The following is an 18,394-nucleotide window of genomic DNA, read 5'->3' as shown; positions in this document are numbered from 1 at the left end:
GGATCTGACGTTGCATTAATGTGGTATTCACAGGTAATCACGCAGTAACAGCAAGCGTTGTCAGAAACGATAAATTCACGAAGGTACATGTATCACATTGGAACAACCGAAATAACATGTTCAAACGTACCTACGTTCTGTATTTTAATTTAAAAAACCTACCTGTTACCAACTGTTCGTCTAAAATTGTGAGCCATATGTTTGTGACTATTACAGGGCCATCTATCACAAAGTGAAAAAAATGGTCCAACTAAAACATTCATATTTCTTTATGTACTACACGAATATGTAATAAAAAATGGGGGTTCCTATTTTAAAAAATGCAGTTGATATCCATTTGAACTATGGCAACGTCATCTAGCGGGCCAACCATAACGCCATCTGATTTGCCCCTTCAAGCTAGACAAGTTTCGTTCTTTGTAGTTTTTTCGTTTGACGCTTATTTCATGAGATATTTGGCCCAGTCACGATCAATGGACCACCCTGTATAATTGGCTGCAACAATAACAAAAATTCTCTGAAACTCACAAACACGTGGAAATAAAAGTGAACAAGACAATGGTTTAGGCAACTTATCATTTAAATATCTTGTTGGGTACATAATAAATAAGTAATAAACATGTTTTTCAATTCATGGGAAGCCCAATACCTCAGCTTGTGTTTGATGAAAAGAATGGTTTCATTGTTTGTTACTGATAGATTTTAGTTCTTTTGCTTCATATGTTTTTATGTTTCATGAAACCATACTTTCTCCATATTTAAATGTGAACCACTATTTGTATACATAGGCTGCATAAGGAGACTTTTCTTTTTAGAGAAAGTAGCACCTCATATTTCCCAATTTTTTAAAAATATTTTATTATAATCAAACAAATCTTACAGTATTATTTTGATGTGAATCAAATTAAAGCTTAAACAAAGCCCTTTTAATGACAAATTTCAGCTGCTTAGAATCATTGGTATGGAAGCTGTATGCATCTTTGTTTCTTGACTTTTCCAAATAATAATTTTTTTTTTTCCGTGTCTTGACATTTGAAGAGCACAGGATCAACACATTAAAATAACATAATCTTTAATTTACTCCATGGGTGAACACAACTGACAAAAAATAATAAATATTGGACAATATAACCATCAGCTGAGTTAATATGGACCAAGCCTCTGGTAATCAATAAAAACCCTGAAGCTGGATAAATGATTCGTTATCTGGAACTGTTCTATCCAGAAAAACAACCAAATCTTTTGCTACATCATTCTGCCCAATTTGACAGGTAAACTTAAGCCAGTCATGAACGCAACAGGTTGATTTGAAAATCAAAGTGTTCTCATCTGCAAAGGGGTAGTATGACCTCAACTATCTTTGACTTCTGAAGAAACTTATCAAACCGTTTTACTTAAAATGTAGTATGAAACAGTGTTCAATATGCCAAAGCAATGTCAGAGGTGAAGATCACAGAAACTGTCATGAAAATTCCACAGGCATGTCAAAGGACTGAACTTTAAACTTTTGGACTTATAACATTTACCAACTCCGGCACGAATTATAAGAAGCCAGTAATGTGTATTTTATGATGTTGTGTCCATACATGTACCTTGGCCCCTATAGTACAAATCTTCAAGGAACGTGATGGACCAACACCGTATCAAAAAATATGCCCCCCCCCCCAACACACACACACACACACACACACACACACACACACACACACACACACAGAGAGAGAGAGAGAGAGAGAGGGGGGGGGGGGGGTAGTAGTCTTAAGCCAGCAGAATGACAGAGGTCTCAGCAAAATTTCCTCAGGTCATTCTCCGGCATATAGACCTAGAGAAATACTGTCCGTGAATAATGTTTCTGCTACCTACGACTTTGACAGTTCTCTCATACTCTAACATTCAACAGCACAACGGGAATATACAACTGAATCAAAAATTTCCTATTTAGCACTGTAGCTCATAGACAACTTCCAGGTGATAAATTGCAAGCATTTAAAAAACTGTATTCAAATATTTTGAATATTATGCAAAAGCACAGGAACATCAAGACTAATACTTAACCCGCAATTGGTAATAATAAAGTATCTTAGATTATCATCATAAACTTCTTCACCTTTAAACCACGCTACATCCATGGAAAGAAAAAAATCCCCCAACACTACACAAACAACATGCATTTAATGTCTAACATGAAAGAAAAGTAACAGACCGTAATTATGTGTTACTGATGTAAACTGTTTACTGGGAAAGAAAACAATGAATATGTGATGCTTCAAACTCTGGATAAAAACAAGAAATTTCCAAACCTCTCTTGCACCAAAATCTCTCCCATTCATCCATGCATGCAGTGAGAGTCAACCAACTAAATAACATTAAAAACATTCCGAGCCTGCATACATCTTAGTACTGAAAAACTTTATTACATTTCAAATGTGAATGTGCACATCATTTGGCGCATATTTCCAAATATATGACCATTCAATACACCTTCTTAAAACACAGTCAACACCTCTATGGGTGTGTCAGCCAACAGGAAACATTCTACAACTCTTAGGCATATTGCAGTTGTCTAGTTTTTGTCTTATTTTATAGATCAACAGTAAGTTTTATTGGACACAAGCCAAACTGTATTGAGAAACTTTTGTGAAGTCACATGTAATTTTAGTCCAAGTTACATAAAATTGTATTTTGCTGCAGAAATAGTAAACGGTCAATCAGTTGCAAACTGGAAGGTTTAGTAAAACCCCTTTACCATGGTTTCACTGTTTTTATAAAAAATGTCTTCTTCAGAAGGAAATTTAGACAACCTAAGTAAGTTACCAGTAAAAATGTGTTAAGATTATATATAGACACACATAGAACCACATCTCGTCAACAAAAACAAAAAATTATTCTGACTTATTGAATTACATGTTGTGGCAAAGGTATGGTAAAATACCGCTGACAGGCATCAGTCAAACATACAATTTCACCTCCATAATATATTAAAACACACAATACATGGTTATTGTCGCATGATACTTCCAAATCAATGTGCAGCTAGTGCACTAGTGTTACATATGCAACACTTGCGCTAAAGAAAGCTTCTGGCAAGAGAGGGTACTAGCAGTATGCACAAGGAGGGTGCATGGTAGTGAATGAAACTTTATCATGCGAAAGTTGCTTCAAAAGTTAAAATTAAAAACCCGCTCATAATCAGCTGTGTACACATTTAAAATTAATGAAATAGTAACAAATAATAAACTATCAAAAGTAATTGTAGTAAAAACAAATTATGTAAAACTATGAATAGTGGAAATAGAAACAATAGCAATAGGAACCAGGGTGGGGATGGCAGGTGGGAGGAAGAGAGTGAAAGGGGTGAGGAATGTGGGCAGAGGGAGGGAAGGAAAGAGATGGTGAGAGAGGGCACGGGGAGGGGAAGAAGATGGTAAAAACGTATAATAGTCTCAAATACAACACAATTGAAAAAAACTATGAACATAAAACCTCTAGAAGTATAACTTACATCATAACAAAGAAGAAACGCAAGTACCACTAAGCATTAACAGGTGAGGAAAATGACATAACCTACAGTCACACGGAAAACTGCCATTTCCCTGCTATGTTAACAAAAGTAGAGGTCTGAAACTGTAGACAATTTATATTTTTGAGTTGAACCTGTTTATTTAAATCTGATCCATCTTTGTGAGTAAAACATTTAAAAATCTCTAATTCTTCTAGACTCTGTTGTAATCCAGAAAGCCTGAACAAGTTATTTTGTATTCGTTAACGAGATTTGTGTGTGTGTGTGTGTGTGTGTGTGTGTGTGTGTGTGTGTGTGTGTGTGTGCGCGCATGTCACTGTTAACTTGCTTAGATTGCCTATATTTCCTTCTGAAGGAGACTTTTATAAACATTGAAACCATGGTAATATAAAGCTTCTAATTTGCAACTGGTTGGCTGTTTACTATTCCTACAAGATTTCATTCTACAGTTGCTGCTACAGCTGTGTACAAAATTATAAAATATTTTGTTCATTGTTAAAATTAGAACTGCTTGACAATTTTAGAAGTTTTGCTTTAAACATAGCAACCTCCACATTTACATAAAATTTACATTAGTAGCAATATAGAATTGCCTGTTAGGCGTATCTATAGGCAATTCACTGCAAATAACCTATAGAATACCAAAAACACCACTTACATTTTAAACAAACAAGTTTCAAAAATAGATACACCTGCTTTAATCTGAGTTAATGTAGACATCCAAAACAAGTGTTCTGCCCCTTTTCTTTTTCGAATATTGTACAACAAAAGAGAAATTTGTAAACAGAGCAACTTAAAGAATGACCTGGGGAAACAGTACACACAGTTTACAGTAATCTGTCTCTTCTGTGAAAATTGGGTTTATATTATGAAATTACATGCCTCGCTCAACTTTACACTACAGCAGTCTTAGCATTTGACAGATCCATTTATGATATCAGATCAGTACAGAATACTCTTCAACAATACAAGGAATAAATGTAACCACTCACAGGATAGGACCTAGTTGACTTATTGAAGGTGTTTGATTGTGACATTCAATATGTTCTATTACTGAAATAAAATATTTTTGGGCTAAATGTTTAAGCACATGACTTGGTAGGTTGCTATGTAAGGAAGAGGGCACAGAAAATTACACTAGGACATTGAGATAACTTCACAAACACAGACAACCTATCACCTGCGAGGGGCAAATCACAATGAGAGTGCCACAGGTTTCTTGTTCTTGCACTGTAGTAATAACTTGAATCAGGAGGCAAAACTAGTCCCTTTTGCAGATGATACATTATGCATTATTGTCAAACAATACACAGATGTATCAACCTGGGAAATTTCCCATAACTGATAAAACTGTTAACTGATTTTCCACAAATGATCTAATTCTGCACTTGGGAGAGTGGGTAGGGAGGAGAGAAGAAAGAGCTTGTTCAACTGTTTTATTAATTTTGTATACTATCACCAAATAACAAACAATACACAGTTTTAACTTTCTGGGTATCAGTATTGATGAAAACAACCTGAACAACCACAGGCATGCTAAAGCATTTAGGTTTACCAACTTTTGCCATAAGAATAACTGTAAACTTCAAAGACAAAGAAATGACTAAGATGACTTTTTATTCGCTGAAGTCATACAGTACGGAGCATATACTGCAGTAATTCCTCACATAAGCAAAAAAGTATTCATTGTATGAAAGTAAGTAATTAACATAATGTATGGGGTTGCCATCTATATCTCTTGAGGGCATCGGTCTAAGCAATTGGGGAGTATTAACCACAGCTTTAAAATGACTCACCGGTGAGATCTGTTATTTAAACACAGCATTTTTAGATTAACAGAGGAAAAATGATCTGCACTTTACTCCAGTGAATCTAACAGAGAGAGGAGTGAAAAATATAGCTACGAAACTCTTTAACAATCTGCTCGTGGAAATAAAATATCTAATAGACAGCACAAGTATTTGCAAGTACATAGGCTTGTAATTTCTTCTAAACAACTATTTCTTTAAGGGATTATTGAGTATACATAAGTAATCAATTCAGCACTTGAAAATTTCCAGAAGAATACAGGTTTTTTATGGCCACCTTAGCAAACTATAGCTCAATTGACATGTTCTGAATCATAAAACTTAGGCCTATGGTGAAATGATGAGCATGAGCTACAGAACATGCAACTAAATAACTGAAAAACTTGTTTCACTCATACCCGTTTGCTGAGGCAGATTACAGGCCACAAGGAACAGCCTAACGTGCAGCAACAGCAAACACAGCCACAAAACAGCCACTTGACGTTGACAGGCAAGGTTTTCTTCAAAACACTGTTCACACGCATAATTGTTGCCTTGTATTCTTCCGGAGCGACACGAGAAACAAGGCCATTTGGGAATTCTGCTTCAAACCTGTTGCTTAACCCAAACCTGCCAGAGAACAAAAGGAATGGTTAATATGCATATTCCACATTGTTTTGAAGACCAACAGAGCTTTAACGGCCTCACACAGGACTTGTCGTAAATATGTTTATCAAGATTATAACAGCATATTTCTCACTGCACTTCAGTTTCACATTAAGTATACATAAATATACTATTATTATGCAAACTGTAATCACTGGTGCGAACATGAGCTTCCAAATATTCCTGAAACGCGCAACACTTACACCGTCATATTGCCTGCTCCACGAACAACAACTGGGTCTGGGACAAGGGTAACATAACTTTCTTCATATGGAACTTCAGTCTCCTCTTCTTCTTCTTCTTCGTAAATTGCATCGAAGTCAGCCATGACACTACATTTATTACTATGTTGAGAAACGAAATCAGCATCAAAACAAATAATGCGTGATATGCCCCCTGCCAACTCTACGAAAATGAAAGGCTGCTCACTCTGCTGAATGGAACCAAAGATGCTAAACGGTTTGTAACAGCCCTTTCTTGGCAATTAATACTTTATAGATAAATCTCAGCTCTATAAGAAAAAGTCCACGTAGCCATAAGGTTCTACCCAAAATGTTAAACAGAGTGCAGAAGAAAAGTAAATAAAATCAAGCAATCTTCTCATAGCAGTTAAGAAAATTTTAACTACCTGAGCATCGTTACACTCTAATTACGCTGGAAAACTAGCATTTCGAAACGTGTAACACAATTTCTCTTATGAAGCCATTTCACAAGCCGTGTTCTAAACTAGTGCTCAACGTTACTTCGGAGGTTTGTTTTAAAATAGTTGTGTGACCTAGCGGCACATATTGTTCAGGAAATTCTTCATTAGTGTAGCAATAATGCCTTTAGTTGCTTTACAGCTATTGGAAGTATTTAAATCAGTCTGTTTGACAACTAGAAAATATTAATTTAAATCACCATACGAACTTCGTTTTATTATGGTTATCAGACGTCCTCTTTTTACCTGGACGTGTCCTCTTTTCTTGGACCCTAAAAATTGTCCAGGTAGGTTTTCAAGAAAGTGGAGAAATGTTCTTATTTTAGAGTTACACAATTGCTTCAACTTGAAAGTGCACAAATACAACTTTCTGAACTCTCAAAATCGCAAAGTCTAAAGGACTCAACCTTTCTTACAACAATGTGGTACTTTTTCCACGCTTTGCTCTTTTCTATGTCGCCGCCGCGCCGAGCTGAAGTTGCGATTTCAGAGCAATTGAAATAACTAGCTCAGCAATTATCATGAAATAGGAGCTGCGGGGTGGTCTGGTAAAAGCATCACGTATGCAACAATACAAAGATACCTCGGCTTCTAATTATTTCTAACTAGAATGATTATTTTCAATTGCTCTACGCTCAGTTGCTTGTTGGTTTTTGTGAAGGGAAGCACTGTTAATGTTTAATCGAAATCATGAAAAAAAAAACGCAAATGTGTCTCTAGTGACGAATTACAAAAACGATTTCCCGACTACAGGACAGGAAGAATCTACTCTGAGGCAGAATGCCATATCTGTCCACCTGGTACATTCGTTTCAGCTGCTAATAATGGTAGGATTTATTATCTTGCGGCCGTTTCTATGTAAATAGCGTATTATGACACTGGAAGATCGCGTATAATAGTTTAGCTATTGTTATACTGAATAACCTACAATACGGTGTATAATTATTATTTGCATGTGGGTAAGACCTTGAAGACCACCAAAACACTGGTACACTATCTGATCAAAAGTATCTGGACCCTCATATGTAATGCGAAACTGGCCATTAGATGCCAGGAGGGGCGAACCCGCCGGTATTAAAGAAGGCGGGGAGTTTCGTTTTCTCAAGTATTTGCAGTCGAGCAGCCGATCCGAGCAGACCGCTCGCTGATCTCTGCACCTGGCATAGCTGCCCGATCATAGATCTACGGAGTGGTCGGTAATAAGCTGTAACAGGCATGACTGTGAGTGACGCTCTTCGCTAGCTGAGTGGTCAGCGCGACAGACTATCAATCCTTCGATTCCCGGCTGGGTCGGAGATTTTCTCCGCTCAGGGACTGTGTTGTAATCATCATCATTTCATCCCCATCGACGCGCAAGTCGCCGAAGTGGCGTCAAATCGAAAGACTTGCACCAGGCGAGAGGTCTGTCCGACGGAACGCCCTCGTCACACGCCATTTCATTTCATTACATTTCGGAGCGCCGCGAACAAGCGTAAGCCGCTTAACGCTTCCGAGCGCTAAGCGGCAAGAGCTTCGGCTCAACTCACCGCATCCTCGGTTGCAAAACCCCCCAGCGGCACTGTCCTGTTCTTTGGGAGGGTTTTTCAGTGTCAGGGATCCGTTCACGTCGGATAACTTCGCGTACAGTAGGCCGCTCTCTTCTTCCCGCGCACTCTTGCGCCGCGAGTCTCGGCCCGGCACACAGTTTTAATCGCCGGCAAGGTAGCTCAGCGTGCTCGGTCAGAGGGTTAGCTACCCTCTGTAAAAAAAAAAAAAAAAAAAAAAAAAAAACTGAGTGAACGGATCAACAAAGAACCTGAACAGCTGTCATCGGACGTCCGCCACGAACAAATTAGCCGGCACGCATAGTTCTGTTTCAGCCGCGCTCGCGAGTGGTCGCTGTTAACTGTTGCGCTGCACTTCAGTGTTTACATCGGTGTACTTGTGCTTCGCCGAGTGCCGTCCGTCCGTAAATCTCCGTGTTCGTTCCTGTTACTTGTGATCTGATCGCTCTTTCTGGTCTTGCTGCTGCTACTTGGAATTTCAGTTGTTTAACCAAAATTGCTTCGCTGGATTAACCATGGCTATAAATCTCAGGAAGAATACTCTGGTATTTGCTTTTGACAAGGAATCCTGTCCTGTTCAGCCGACGTCCCTGGAAATAGATGACTGGATTACACAGGTAATTGGTCTAAATTCTGAAACCGTCCATAGCTGGCAACTGGATCAGGAAAAATACTGTGTTTTTGTCAAATTAATCAGTGCTTCGACTGTTGATAAAGTGTTACGAAAGTGGGGCTATGAAGTAGATTTTGTGCATAGAAATGGTTATAAAAGTAAGGTTTCCATCTATAGAGCGGACATTCATTACAAAACCGTTCGTGTCTTGAATCTTCCCATTGAAATTGAAAATGATAAGATTAAGGAAGCTCTTTCAAACTACAGAGACGTAAAATCAATTGCAAATGAAGGACGGTCGCCTCGCTTTAAACTGCAGTGTTTTAACGGGGTCCGCTGTGTAGAGATGGACGTTAAGACGAATATTCCGTCTCACATAACTTTGTGGATATAAGGCACAAATTGTTTATACAGGTCAGGAAGCTCCGTGTCATATATGTAACGAAACCGGCCACTTCAGACAGGAATGTCCGCGGCGAACTGTTGTTCTTAAAAGTAATTTGATACAGCGTCAGAAGCTTACCTTAAATGATCTGTTACCAACTGGTTGAGGATGTTAACGCAGCGGGCCAAGCTGATGTCAGTCGTGTGAAGTTAGCACCCCTTTTTTCGAGAAATATACATTTTTTTCACAGTTCTTGTTAGATGTGCCATAGTTCTAGAGTTCTTTGCACAAAATTTCAATAGTTCTGCAGAATGTAACGAAGAAAACAACAATACTCGAAAAAAATTTCGTATCGAAAACATTCTTTGTCAATTTCCGCATAATGTAAATAAGTACAAGAGTTCTGAGCACAGTTCTGAACAGAACTCCAAGAGTTCTATCGAAAATTCAAGTAACATTTTTTCGTGCAGCTAATAGTTTACGAGATAATTGCAATGTAAGGAGAAAATCTTTTCACTTACTGTGAAGTTGGCACTCTTTTTTTCAGAAATGTATGTTTTTTCAGAGTTATTGATAGATATGAAATAGTTCTAGAGTTCTTTGTACAAAATTTGAATACTTCTGCAGAATATAGCGAAGAAAACAACAATGTATAACATAGCTGATTCAGGAACCCTTTCCTTCTGATAAAATTCTTACTGTTGCCACAAAAAATCACTTGTGCATAGATTCCAACCGTATTGATCATTACAAAAATATAACCATTGACCAGCAGCGCACATTTCTTGCAGCGTTGTACAAAGTATTCAGCTTATCCGCTGTGAAAATACGACACTTAACGCTATTGTAACATTTTCAATGGATGGCTTCCATTTATCTACAGTGTCATCATTTATCGAATTATCTTCATGCAAACATGATGCCAGGATCACACACTTCCCCTTTTTAGTTATGGAGGAAACTACAGCTCAGTCTTATGGAAGCCAAAAAAGGAACTGTGGCCAGCCCTTCTTTTACTGATAGCAAACTCTAGAGAAATCTCACAGTTGTTTTTCTTCATTGTGCCAACAAAAGAAAAATTCTCCCTTCGTAGCTCTATTATCATTCCAGTACTAGTAAACCAGTTGTCCGCTTTCACATTTCGACCTGACTGATATGTAGGTTTACACAGTCACAGAACAACATCAAAATGTTTATTGCTCAGTTGGTAAGTCCTTCTGGTTGCAACACAGCGTATATTTCCAAATTGTACAGGTAAAAGTCTTAAGAATCCACAAAAGCATAGATTTTAAATGCATACTTGTATGTTTTGATAGGTACATATTGGCAAAAAATGTACCTTCCACAGAATCCTTCCAGCTTCTTGTCTACTGTAACATTTTCTCCAAGGGTATAAGATTTCTAGTAGTTGGGGACAAACACAGTAAATATTTCCCGAATTGCTGTTAGCTTGTCTAATTGTCTCCTTTCATCACGAATAGCGCGACTGTAAAATCTAAGGCACTCCACAATAAATTTGAAACGTTTTATGTTCATTTGCGAGGTGAAATTTTTCAGTGCCATCCTCATCAGTTCCACACAGATCTTCCAGGCTTTATATGTTGCTTTTGTTAACAACAATTAAATACAAGAGACTGATTAAGGCTTTCAGTTCAATAACATCTATTGATCTTACCCGTCTCTTACGCTGAAATGAAGCTTTAATGCTCTCAAAATGCTGATTGAAATACAAAACTGCAATAGACAAATATCTTCTATGAGGCAATTACAGCATCACAAAGGCTACTTTGGCTGCGCCTATCGGTCCAGGTAAATTTCGAATAATATTATCCTCTTCGAACTATATGCTTTGGATTTCTTCAGCATGATCAAGTACATCCCACTTAAACTAATAAAATTCCTATAAAATAACGCAACCAGGCACAGTGTATTAATTTGATATTTGACGTTCAGACAGCGGACACTGACGGTTAAACTGTTCAAACAGAATTTAAGAGCATTTTACAATCTGGGTTAGCTTTGTACTACTTACTGCGTTGATAAACAAATAAATTAATTGCTGAAATGAAATACGAGAGGGCACAGTAGATAAAAACGAGCAATCGGCTCATATCTCATCAAGAGAGGATTAGCGTCGATACTGAATCATACAACAATGAAAGGCATACAGAGAAAGGAAGCTATAACGAGAGGGCGCCAGTGCTACCAGTTGTGGACAAGTAATTTACAGAATCACACAACAGTGAAAAGCATACGGAGAAGGGAAGCTATTAACGACAAGGCGCCAATACTGCAAACAAGTAATTTACAGAAAATTTCGAAATGTATCAATTTGAACAGATGGGGCCGTTGGAAGGATAATGAAAACTATGATACGTCCCTGAGACCTCTCAAGACCAAAAAATAATAAACAAAGCACAGCAACAATGCAAAAGTCGTGGCACTACATCTGGAAACAATGAACACTTGAACTGCGTCTTTTAAACAATCGGCAAGTGACGTCAGCGTAGCAGTTACAATAGAGGTAGCATCAAAGCTTCTCGCGGTAGCATCAAAGCTAATGACAACAACAGCTACACTTTTTGGGTGGCACGCGCCGCGTCGTGTGAAGCCGCCCGCCGGCGCTGCATTTCGCTCCTTTATCTGCCCCTAATGACTAAACGTAACAATACTACTCACACTCATGGGAATAATAATTATGCTCGTTCAGTCAGAGCTCTTGTGCAGTCGGTGCTTGTTGTGCAGTCGGTGCTGTTGTGTAAGTGACATTTATGAACCGTAATACCCATAAAAATGTACAATCTACTAGAATTGAAACGTCTTCTCAGCATGGAGGAATTTAAAGTAATCGATGATAGAGGCATTCAGTTAACTCTGTGTCATACGGTCTTCCAAAAACTGTCCGATGCCATGGCCGACATCGGCTCGAAAATGTCTTCAAACATATTTACACAACAATTAAAGAAGATCGTCATGATCTGCTTACTTTTGTTAGAAACACCTTCAGGCTGGAATGTTTCGTTGAAGAAAAAGACGACGACAGCAAAGATGAGTCGTGGAATGTTTTTGGTTTCTCGTGCTACAAGGACATGACAAAGCAATTCGACTTACTACTGTCAGCAGAAAAATGGTCTACCATAAAACCAACAAAGAGGAAACTTGGAAAGCCTTCAAAACTGGAAATAGGGAAATGGACCGATTTGATGGCTGATAAAATTTATGAACGTCACAAAATTCCATGTGCCTTTTCTTTCAAATACGCGAAAGTGTGTGAAAGTTCAAGTTCAAAGTACTTCTTGAAGATCAAAGGAAGATGTACAGAATGTGGAGCCACTTTCGAAGGGATTGCTCTGAAGATGCAAAAAAAGGACAACGACATTATTCTGAACTGCAGACTTTCAAACTTTTCAGACCATAGAAATCACCTGAAAAGAAGACAACTTCGTGGCACGAGAAGACAACAGGTAGCAGCTAAATTGGTTGATAACAGGATTCCTGCAGCTCTTTGGCGAAATTATGAAGCGAGAAATATGTCTTTCGGAGACATAATTCCTCCAAATTTACCAAATGCTGATGTCTTGAGAAAGGCTAAAGAAGACGAAAGGGACAAACGATTTGGTATAATAACTAGTATCCCTGTTGAAAACCTGCAAATCGCAAAACATACAACCCATCGGGACGAAATTTACGCAATCGGATTGGACCCATTCTTCTGTATATATTGGCTGAAAGATCAAAGTCAGTTGCACAAATACTGTCATCAAATCAATAGCAGTGTATACGATTCAGTAGATGCTACAGATGGCGTTGCATTTCGAGTTATTTCACGATTTGAGGATCTGTCAAACAGGGCTGACTGTGCGGAAATTAAGTCAAACTACATATACCTGTATCAGTACATGTGCATCCGCGAAGTAAACGTCACTAGTAAAGATCCAAATATCGTCAATGGATCATCAAGCAGTTGCCCAACTTATCAGATGATATCCTCTAGGCATGACGCATCATTCTTGTCATTTTTCTTTATGCAAATCGTCAGATCTGGAGCTCCCAGACCAAAAATCATGGTAACTGATTTTGGTAAGGCTTTGTTGGTTGCCATTTCTAGAGCAATAGCCATTTGTTCGGACTTAACAGATTATTTGAATAGGTGTTATTGTCATATTGTTTTGCATGAAAGAGTAATTCTACCCTCATGTTGTTTGAGGATAGATTTAAACCGTTTTATGGTCATGATTTAGAGGTGGAAATGCTTCTCAAGAGGTAAATCACAAGTCAAACAACTTTATCTTTGAGTTTTGGCCCACATTTACATGATGACAGATTTTCGTGATATTGAAAGTGCTTTGCGCTCACTTTTGGCTGTTGCGTTGAGTGAAATCTTGGTACTGATGAGTGCAGTCAAGAATATTCATCAATGGAACATCAGTACCACCTTGATAAGATTATCAGAGGTGGTCCACGTCATTCATATATTGAAGAAAAGAAAGATGATGGCAAGAAAACTGATAATGTTGAAAACAATGATGACTGTCTTTTGGAATCAACTGCAAACGCGTGGATTGATAGGGCAAAACGTCTCTACAATGAAGTTGAAGTCATCGCGAATCAGACTAAGGATGACAATCTCTTTGATGTGAATCTGTACAACATTCCTAATGCTGCAGAGATGCTGAAAGAGTTGATGTACTATAGACCACAGTGGACAGCTGTGATGTATCCTTCTTTCCATATTCCTCTATCTATTCGTTCATCAGCAGCGACTGAAGGATAATTTTCAAAATTAAAGACAATGGGCTTTGACAAGCTGCCTTTACGAGTAGACAAATTCATTTTTCAACATTTGAAGTGGCTGCGTGAGGAAACAAAACTGTTAGCGCCACTTATGATGGGAAAACAAGATTCAAAGCAAGCTGTGAAGCACAAACCAACTGAAGCATCATTGCCTTACCATGAAGAAAAAAACTGGAGAGGAAAAAATAAGAAGCAATCATATGGTTGATAATTCTGAGAGCACGCTGAACAACACCTTACGAAATGAGACAAAACACAATGATGGCAATGAGACAGAGTTAAACAAAATTTTTAATAGTTTTGAATACACATTTTCTCCTACTTTGAGCTCATTTGTTATGAATGCGGAGAACAACAGTCTCTCAGTCAAGAGTGATAGTGTGTGTTTTCAGCGCTCTTCAGATAATAATTTACTGCCGAATTTGGACTCTAAAGAGATATTTCATTCCACAAAAGACTATCGAGAACCATACTTCACCAGGGATGTCACTGAAATTTCATCCTGTGGTTCGAAAACAGAAGAAAACCGAGAGACCTGTAACAATTAAATGGAGGATTGTGCAATGCTGAAAAAGCTTCAAAATGAAATCATTGTCACATCGAGCATGCAAACTAAGAGCAAGAAAAACTACTTAGATGATTTCCAAAACTGGAATTCAACTAACAAATTCATAGAAATTAATTTGCCACTTTTCCCAAATGGGTCCTCAAGCAAATTCAAATCTGTTACCTACAACTTGAAGGGAACGTGCGGTTTCGATTCTTCGAAGACCTTATTCATGCAAGCAATATCACTCGGTGATGATTTCAAAAGTACCATTCAAGTGGTGAGCCCTCCATTTTTGGATGTGGCTTTGGATGTTTTGGACAAAAAAATTATAAACTCCCAGCATTTTAAGCAGGGATTTGATATTTTATATGTGATACCATTCCTAAAAAAAGGAGTAATCTCTAGAAAAATATTGTCCCTGAATGCAGAGTCGAATGTTGGGGAATTATATGAGACAATATTAAAAGATATCCTGATTTGCAACAAAAAGACATCATGTCTGACGTGCCTAAATTCACGTTGTGTGAAACTACATTATATTTCCGTTGATACATATGTGCTTTTCAGACTTGGTTATAATTTCATGCAAGAGGCTGTGGATGCAACAAATGGAGGTCTAAAGACTATCACAAAATGCAAGAAATCTAATGGAGAAGCAGTCGAAGAAAAGAGATTTGGATGCTACTTGATGATGGATACTAGTACAACAACTTGCCCACTAATTGAAGATCAGTTTCCTCCAAATCAAAGGAAGAAATGTGCGTTGCAAACGATCACGAAAGAAATCTTGTTGGTGCCATTCATTATAATAGCTCCATCAAACACTGCACGGCATATGTCTTTGATGGAACCTACTGGAAGCATTAAGATGACTTGTAAAAAGATGTACAGAGAGTTTCAAAAGGAATGATAATTTCTCCACACCTGTTCATATATGTCAAGACAGGAAAGTTTTCAAATGGCAGCTAGAAGACCGACGAGACGAAACAAGTAGTTCCTACATAGGAACTTTGCTTTATAAGGTAAACAATTGCTAAAAGTTCATATCTAAATATTATGAATACAGCTCTTATGTTAATTCTTTGTATCTTTGTTTCTGGAACCACAGCCCTCCTGTTTTAGCTACTAGAATAAGAGCATTTTATGCCCTAAATTTCACATATATATTTTTCTGTACTTATTTTTCTTAGTTGTTTCACACCTCATAAATTCTATGCTTATTTATTACTGAATTCCCTACATATGTATTTCCTTCTGGGTTTTATTGTATTCTGAAGAAGAGCTGTTAAGGTGACCTGTACATCACAGCCTGTAGTTTTACAGGTACTTTGAAATTTACATCTTCAATTTTTTGGCTCTGTCCTCTTCAGTTGCGCGTAATACTACGGTATGTTGATGATTTTCACTTATGGACCGTCTGACAGCAACTGAATAAAACACAATTTTAGTGCCATACGCGTTTCGCCTTTATTTTCTGCAAGGCATCATCAGTGGCCTGTAATATGTACATATGTTAGCTATTTTATGTACATTTTTGTCACTGTGCCTATAGGTTATAAACAGTTCTGGTGGTTGGTATTTCCTATTAAGTAGTAATGTTTTGAACTGTACTTACAGGTTGCGTAGACAGTTTCTTACATATTACGCACCTGTTGCATTTTTGGTCTTGTTCGTCTTCCTATGAGCGCCAATTTGCTGTTTTTTCTGCATTCCACAGCACTATGCACTGAACGCTTTTTTTAATGCAATGTTTTGGTTTCTGTTGCCGACTGTCAAATGTTCTTGCCAAAGATCGAATATTACTGCCAAACTTATGAGTTTAACTATCGAAGTATCTGTGGTCTGTTCGTGTATGCATTTGTGTGTGCGCTTGTGTATGTGTGTGTGTGTGTGTGTGTGTGTGTGTGTTTTGGTGTGATATATATATATATTTTGTGCTGTGTATGTGTGTCTGTCTGTATTTTGGTGTTATGCATATTATTATTATTATTATTATTATTATTATTATTATTTTTGGAAGGGGGGGGGCTGTGTGTGTGTGTGTGTGTGTGTGTGTGTATTTTGGTGTTATATACTTTTTTTATGTTATCATTTCCTTTATTAAGTGTAGTAAGGAGCCTGTGCTGATGTGTGTTTGTTCATTTATCACATGTTTGTTTTCTGCTATGGCTTTCTGGATGTGGAAGTTTTCTTGCATTTGTATAAGATGTTTGTCATGGTTGCTTATTCTCATTATTTTCATTTCTTGTTCCATGTTTGTAGGATGATGGTCGTAGTGTTTTAAATGCTCTGCAAATGTGGAATGGTTTGTTTCATACTTCCAACATCTGATATGTTCTTTGTATCTTGTTTCAAAATTCCTGCATGTCATGCCTATGTATACTGCATCACAACTTTGACATTCAAGTTTATATATTCCTGATTGCTGGAATTTGTCCCTCTTGGTAGCTGACTGGCTTAGGTGTGATTGAAGGGTTTGCCCAGGCTTATATGCTATTTTGAAGCCCTGTCTCTTTAGGATGTTTGCAACTCTGTGTGTTAGTTTATGTGTGTAGGTCATGGTGTACCATCTGGTTCTTTTCTGTGTGGTGTTGTCATTGAGTGTGTTTGTTTTGTATTGTGGAAATGTTGTGTTTGTTTTTTATTTGTGTTTTTATTTTTTGATTGAGCCTGTGTACCACATGTGTGTCATACCCGTTGTTCCTAGCTATTTGTATGATCGTGTTCATTTCTTGTTCATAGTTTCTCTTACTGAGTGGGATTCTGTTTAATCTATGTAACATGTGTCTTAGTGCTGCAAATTTCTGGCTTTGGGGGTGGTTGGATGTGGAATGTATTATTGTGTCCGTGGCTGTTGGTTTTCTAAAGATGTTAAATGTATGTTTTCCATTTTCTTTTTTAATTGTAATGTCAAGAAAATTTATTTGATTTTCTTTTTCTTTTTCAAGTGTGAATTTTATGTTCTTATGAGCTTTGTTTATTTCTGAATGGAGTTCATCTATTTTTTCATTTGGCTCGTCTACCAAACAAATAATGTCATCCACGTATCTGTACCAATATATGATTTTGAATCTTTCATTTGTGGTTATCTTATCAAATATCTGATTTTCAAGGTGACTGATGAAAATGTTTGCTAGTGTTCCTGATATTGGGGATCCCATGGGCAGTCCATCAGTTTGTAGATAATATTCTTCCTCAAACTGAAAGTAGTTTTGTTCAGTTGTCAGTCTGAGCATATCTGTTATTTCTTTTATTGCGTCTGTGGTGAGGTTGCTGTGGGATGAGAGATTTTGTTCTATGATTTCTATTGTTTCTGTGATAGGGATGGAGGTATACATATTTTCTATATCGAATGAAATCAGTGATGCTGTGTGTGGTACCTGTATGTTCTGTATATTTTCTATTAGGTTTCCTGTGTTTATCACTGTTCTGTTGTTTTCTACTTTATAGTGTTTTGCAACTAACTTTTGGAGGTGTTTGGCTATGCGGTATGTTGGGGCTTTCTTGAAGTTGATAACAGGTCTCATTGGCATTCCGTCTTTATGTACTTTCGGTTGACTGCGGAGTGTTGGTGCTTGTGGGTTTTTCTGTGTTAAGTAGTATTTTTGTTTGTCTGTGAGTGTGTGTTCAATGTTTTTCAGTGTTCGTTTCACATTTGCCTGGAATCGTGTAGTTGGATCTGACTTCAGTTTTTGTATTGCGTTGGTGTTTATGTATTCCTTGGTTTTTGTGATGTATTGCTCTTTATCCATGAGTACTGTTACATTTCCCTTGTCTGCTCTTGTTATTAATACGTTGTTGTTTGTTAACTTTTGTTTTAACCTTTTCATAGTAG

The 18,394-nt window shown here is 37.6% G+C and overlaps 1 protein-coding gene across 1 annotated transcript in view; it reads right to left on the bottom strand.

The window, feature by feature from the left end:
• LOC124555139 (cysteine-rich hydrophobic domain-containing protein 2) overlaps window positions 1-6,391 on the bottom strand; it is a 39,423-nt gene extending 33,032 nt beyond the window's left edge. Inside the window, exons 1-2 of the mRNA XM_047128950.1 lie at window positions 6,177-6,391; window positions 5,727-5,937 (exon numbers count right to left, since the gene is read on the bottom strand). Of these exons, the coding sequence (XP_046984906.1) occupies window positions 5,727-5,937; window positions 6,177-6,301 (336 nt within the window). The 5' untranslated portion in view covers window positions 6,302-6,391. The remainder of the gene's footprint in view (window positions 1-5,726; window positions 5,938-6,176) is intronic.
• Window positions 6,392-18,394: the final 12,003 nt, after the last annotated feature.

This window comes from Schistocerca americana, chromosome X, assembly GCF_021461395.2.
Source record: "Schistocerca americana isolate TAMUIC-IGC-003095 chromosome X, iqSchAmer2.1, whole genome shotgun sequence".
NCBI lineage: Eukaryota > Metazoa > Arthropoda > Insecta > Orthoptera > Acrididae > Schistocerca > Schistocerca americana.
The sequence above is the reverse complement of the archived record's forward strand: the minus strand, read 5'-3'. Positions and strand labels throughout refer to the sequence as shown.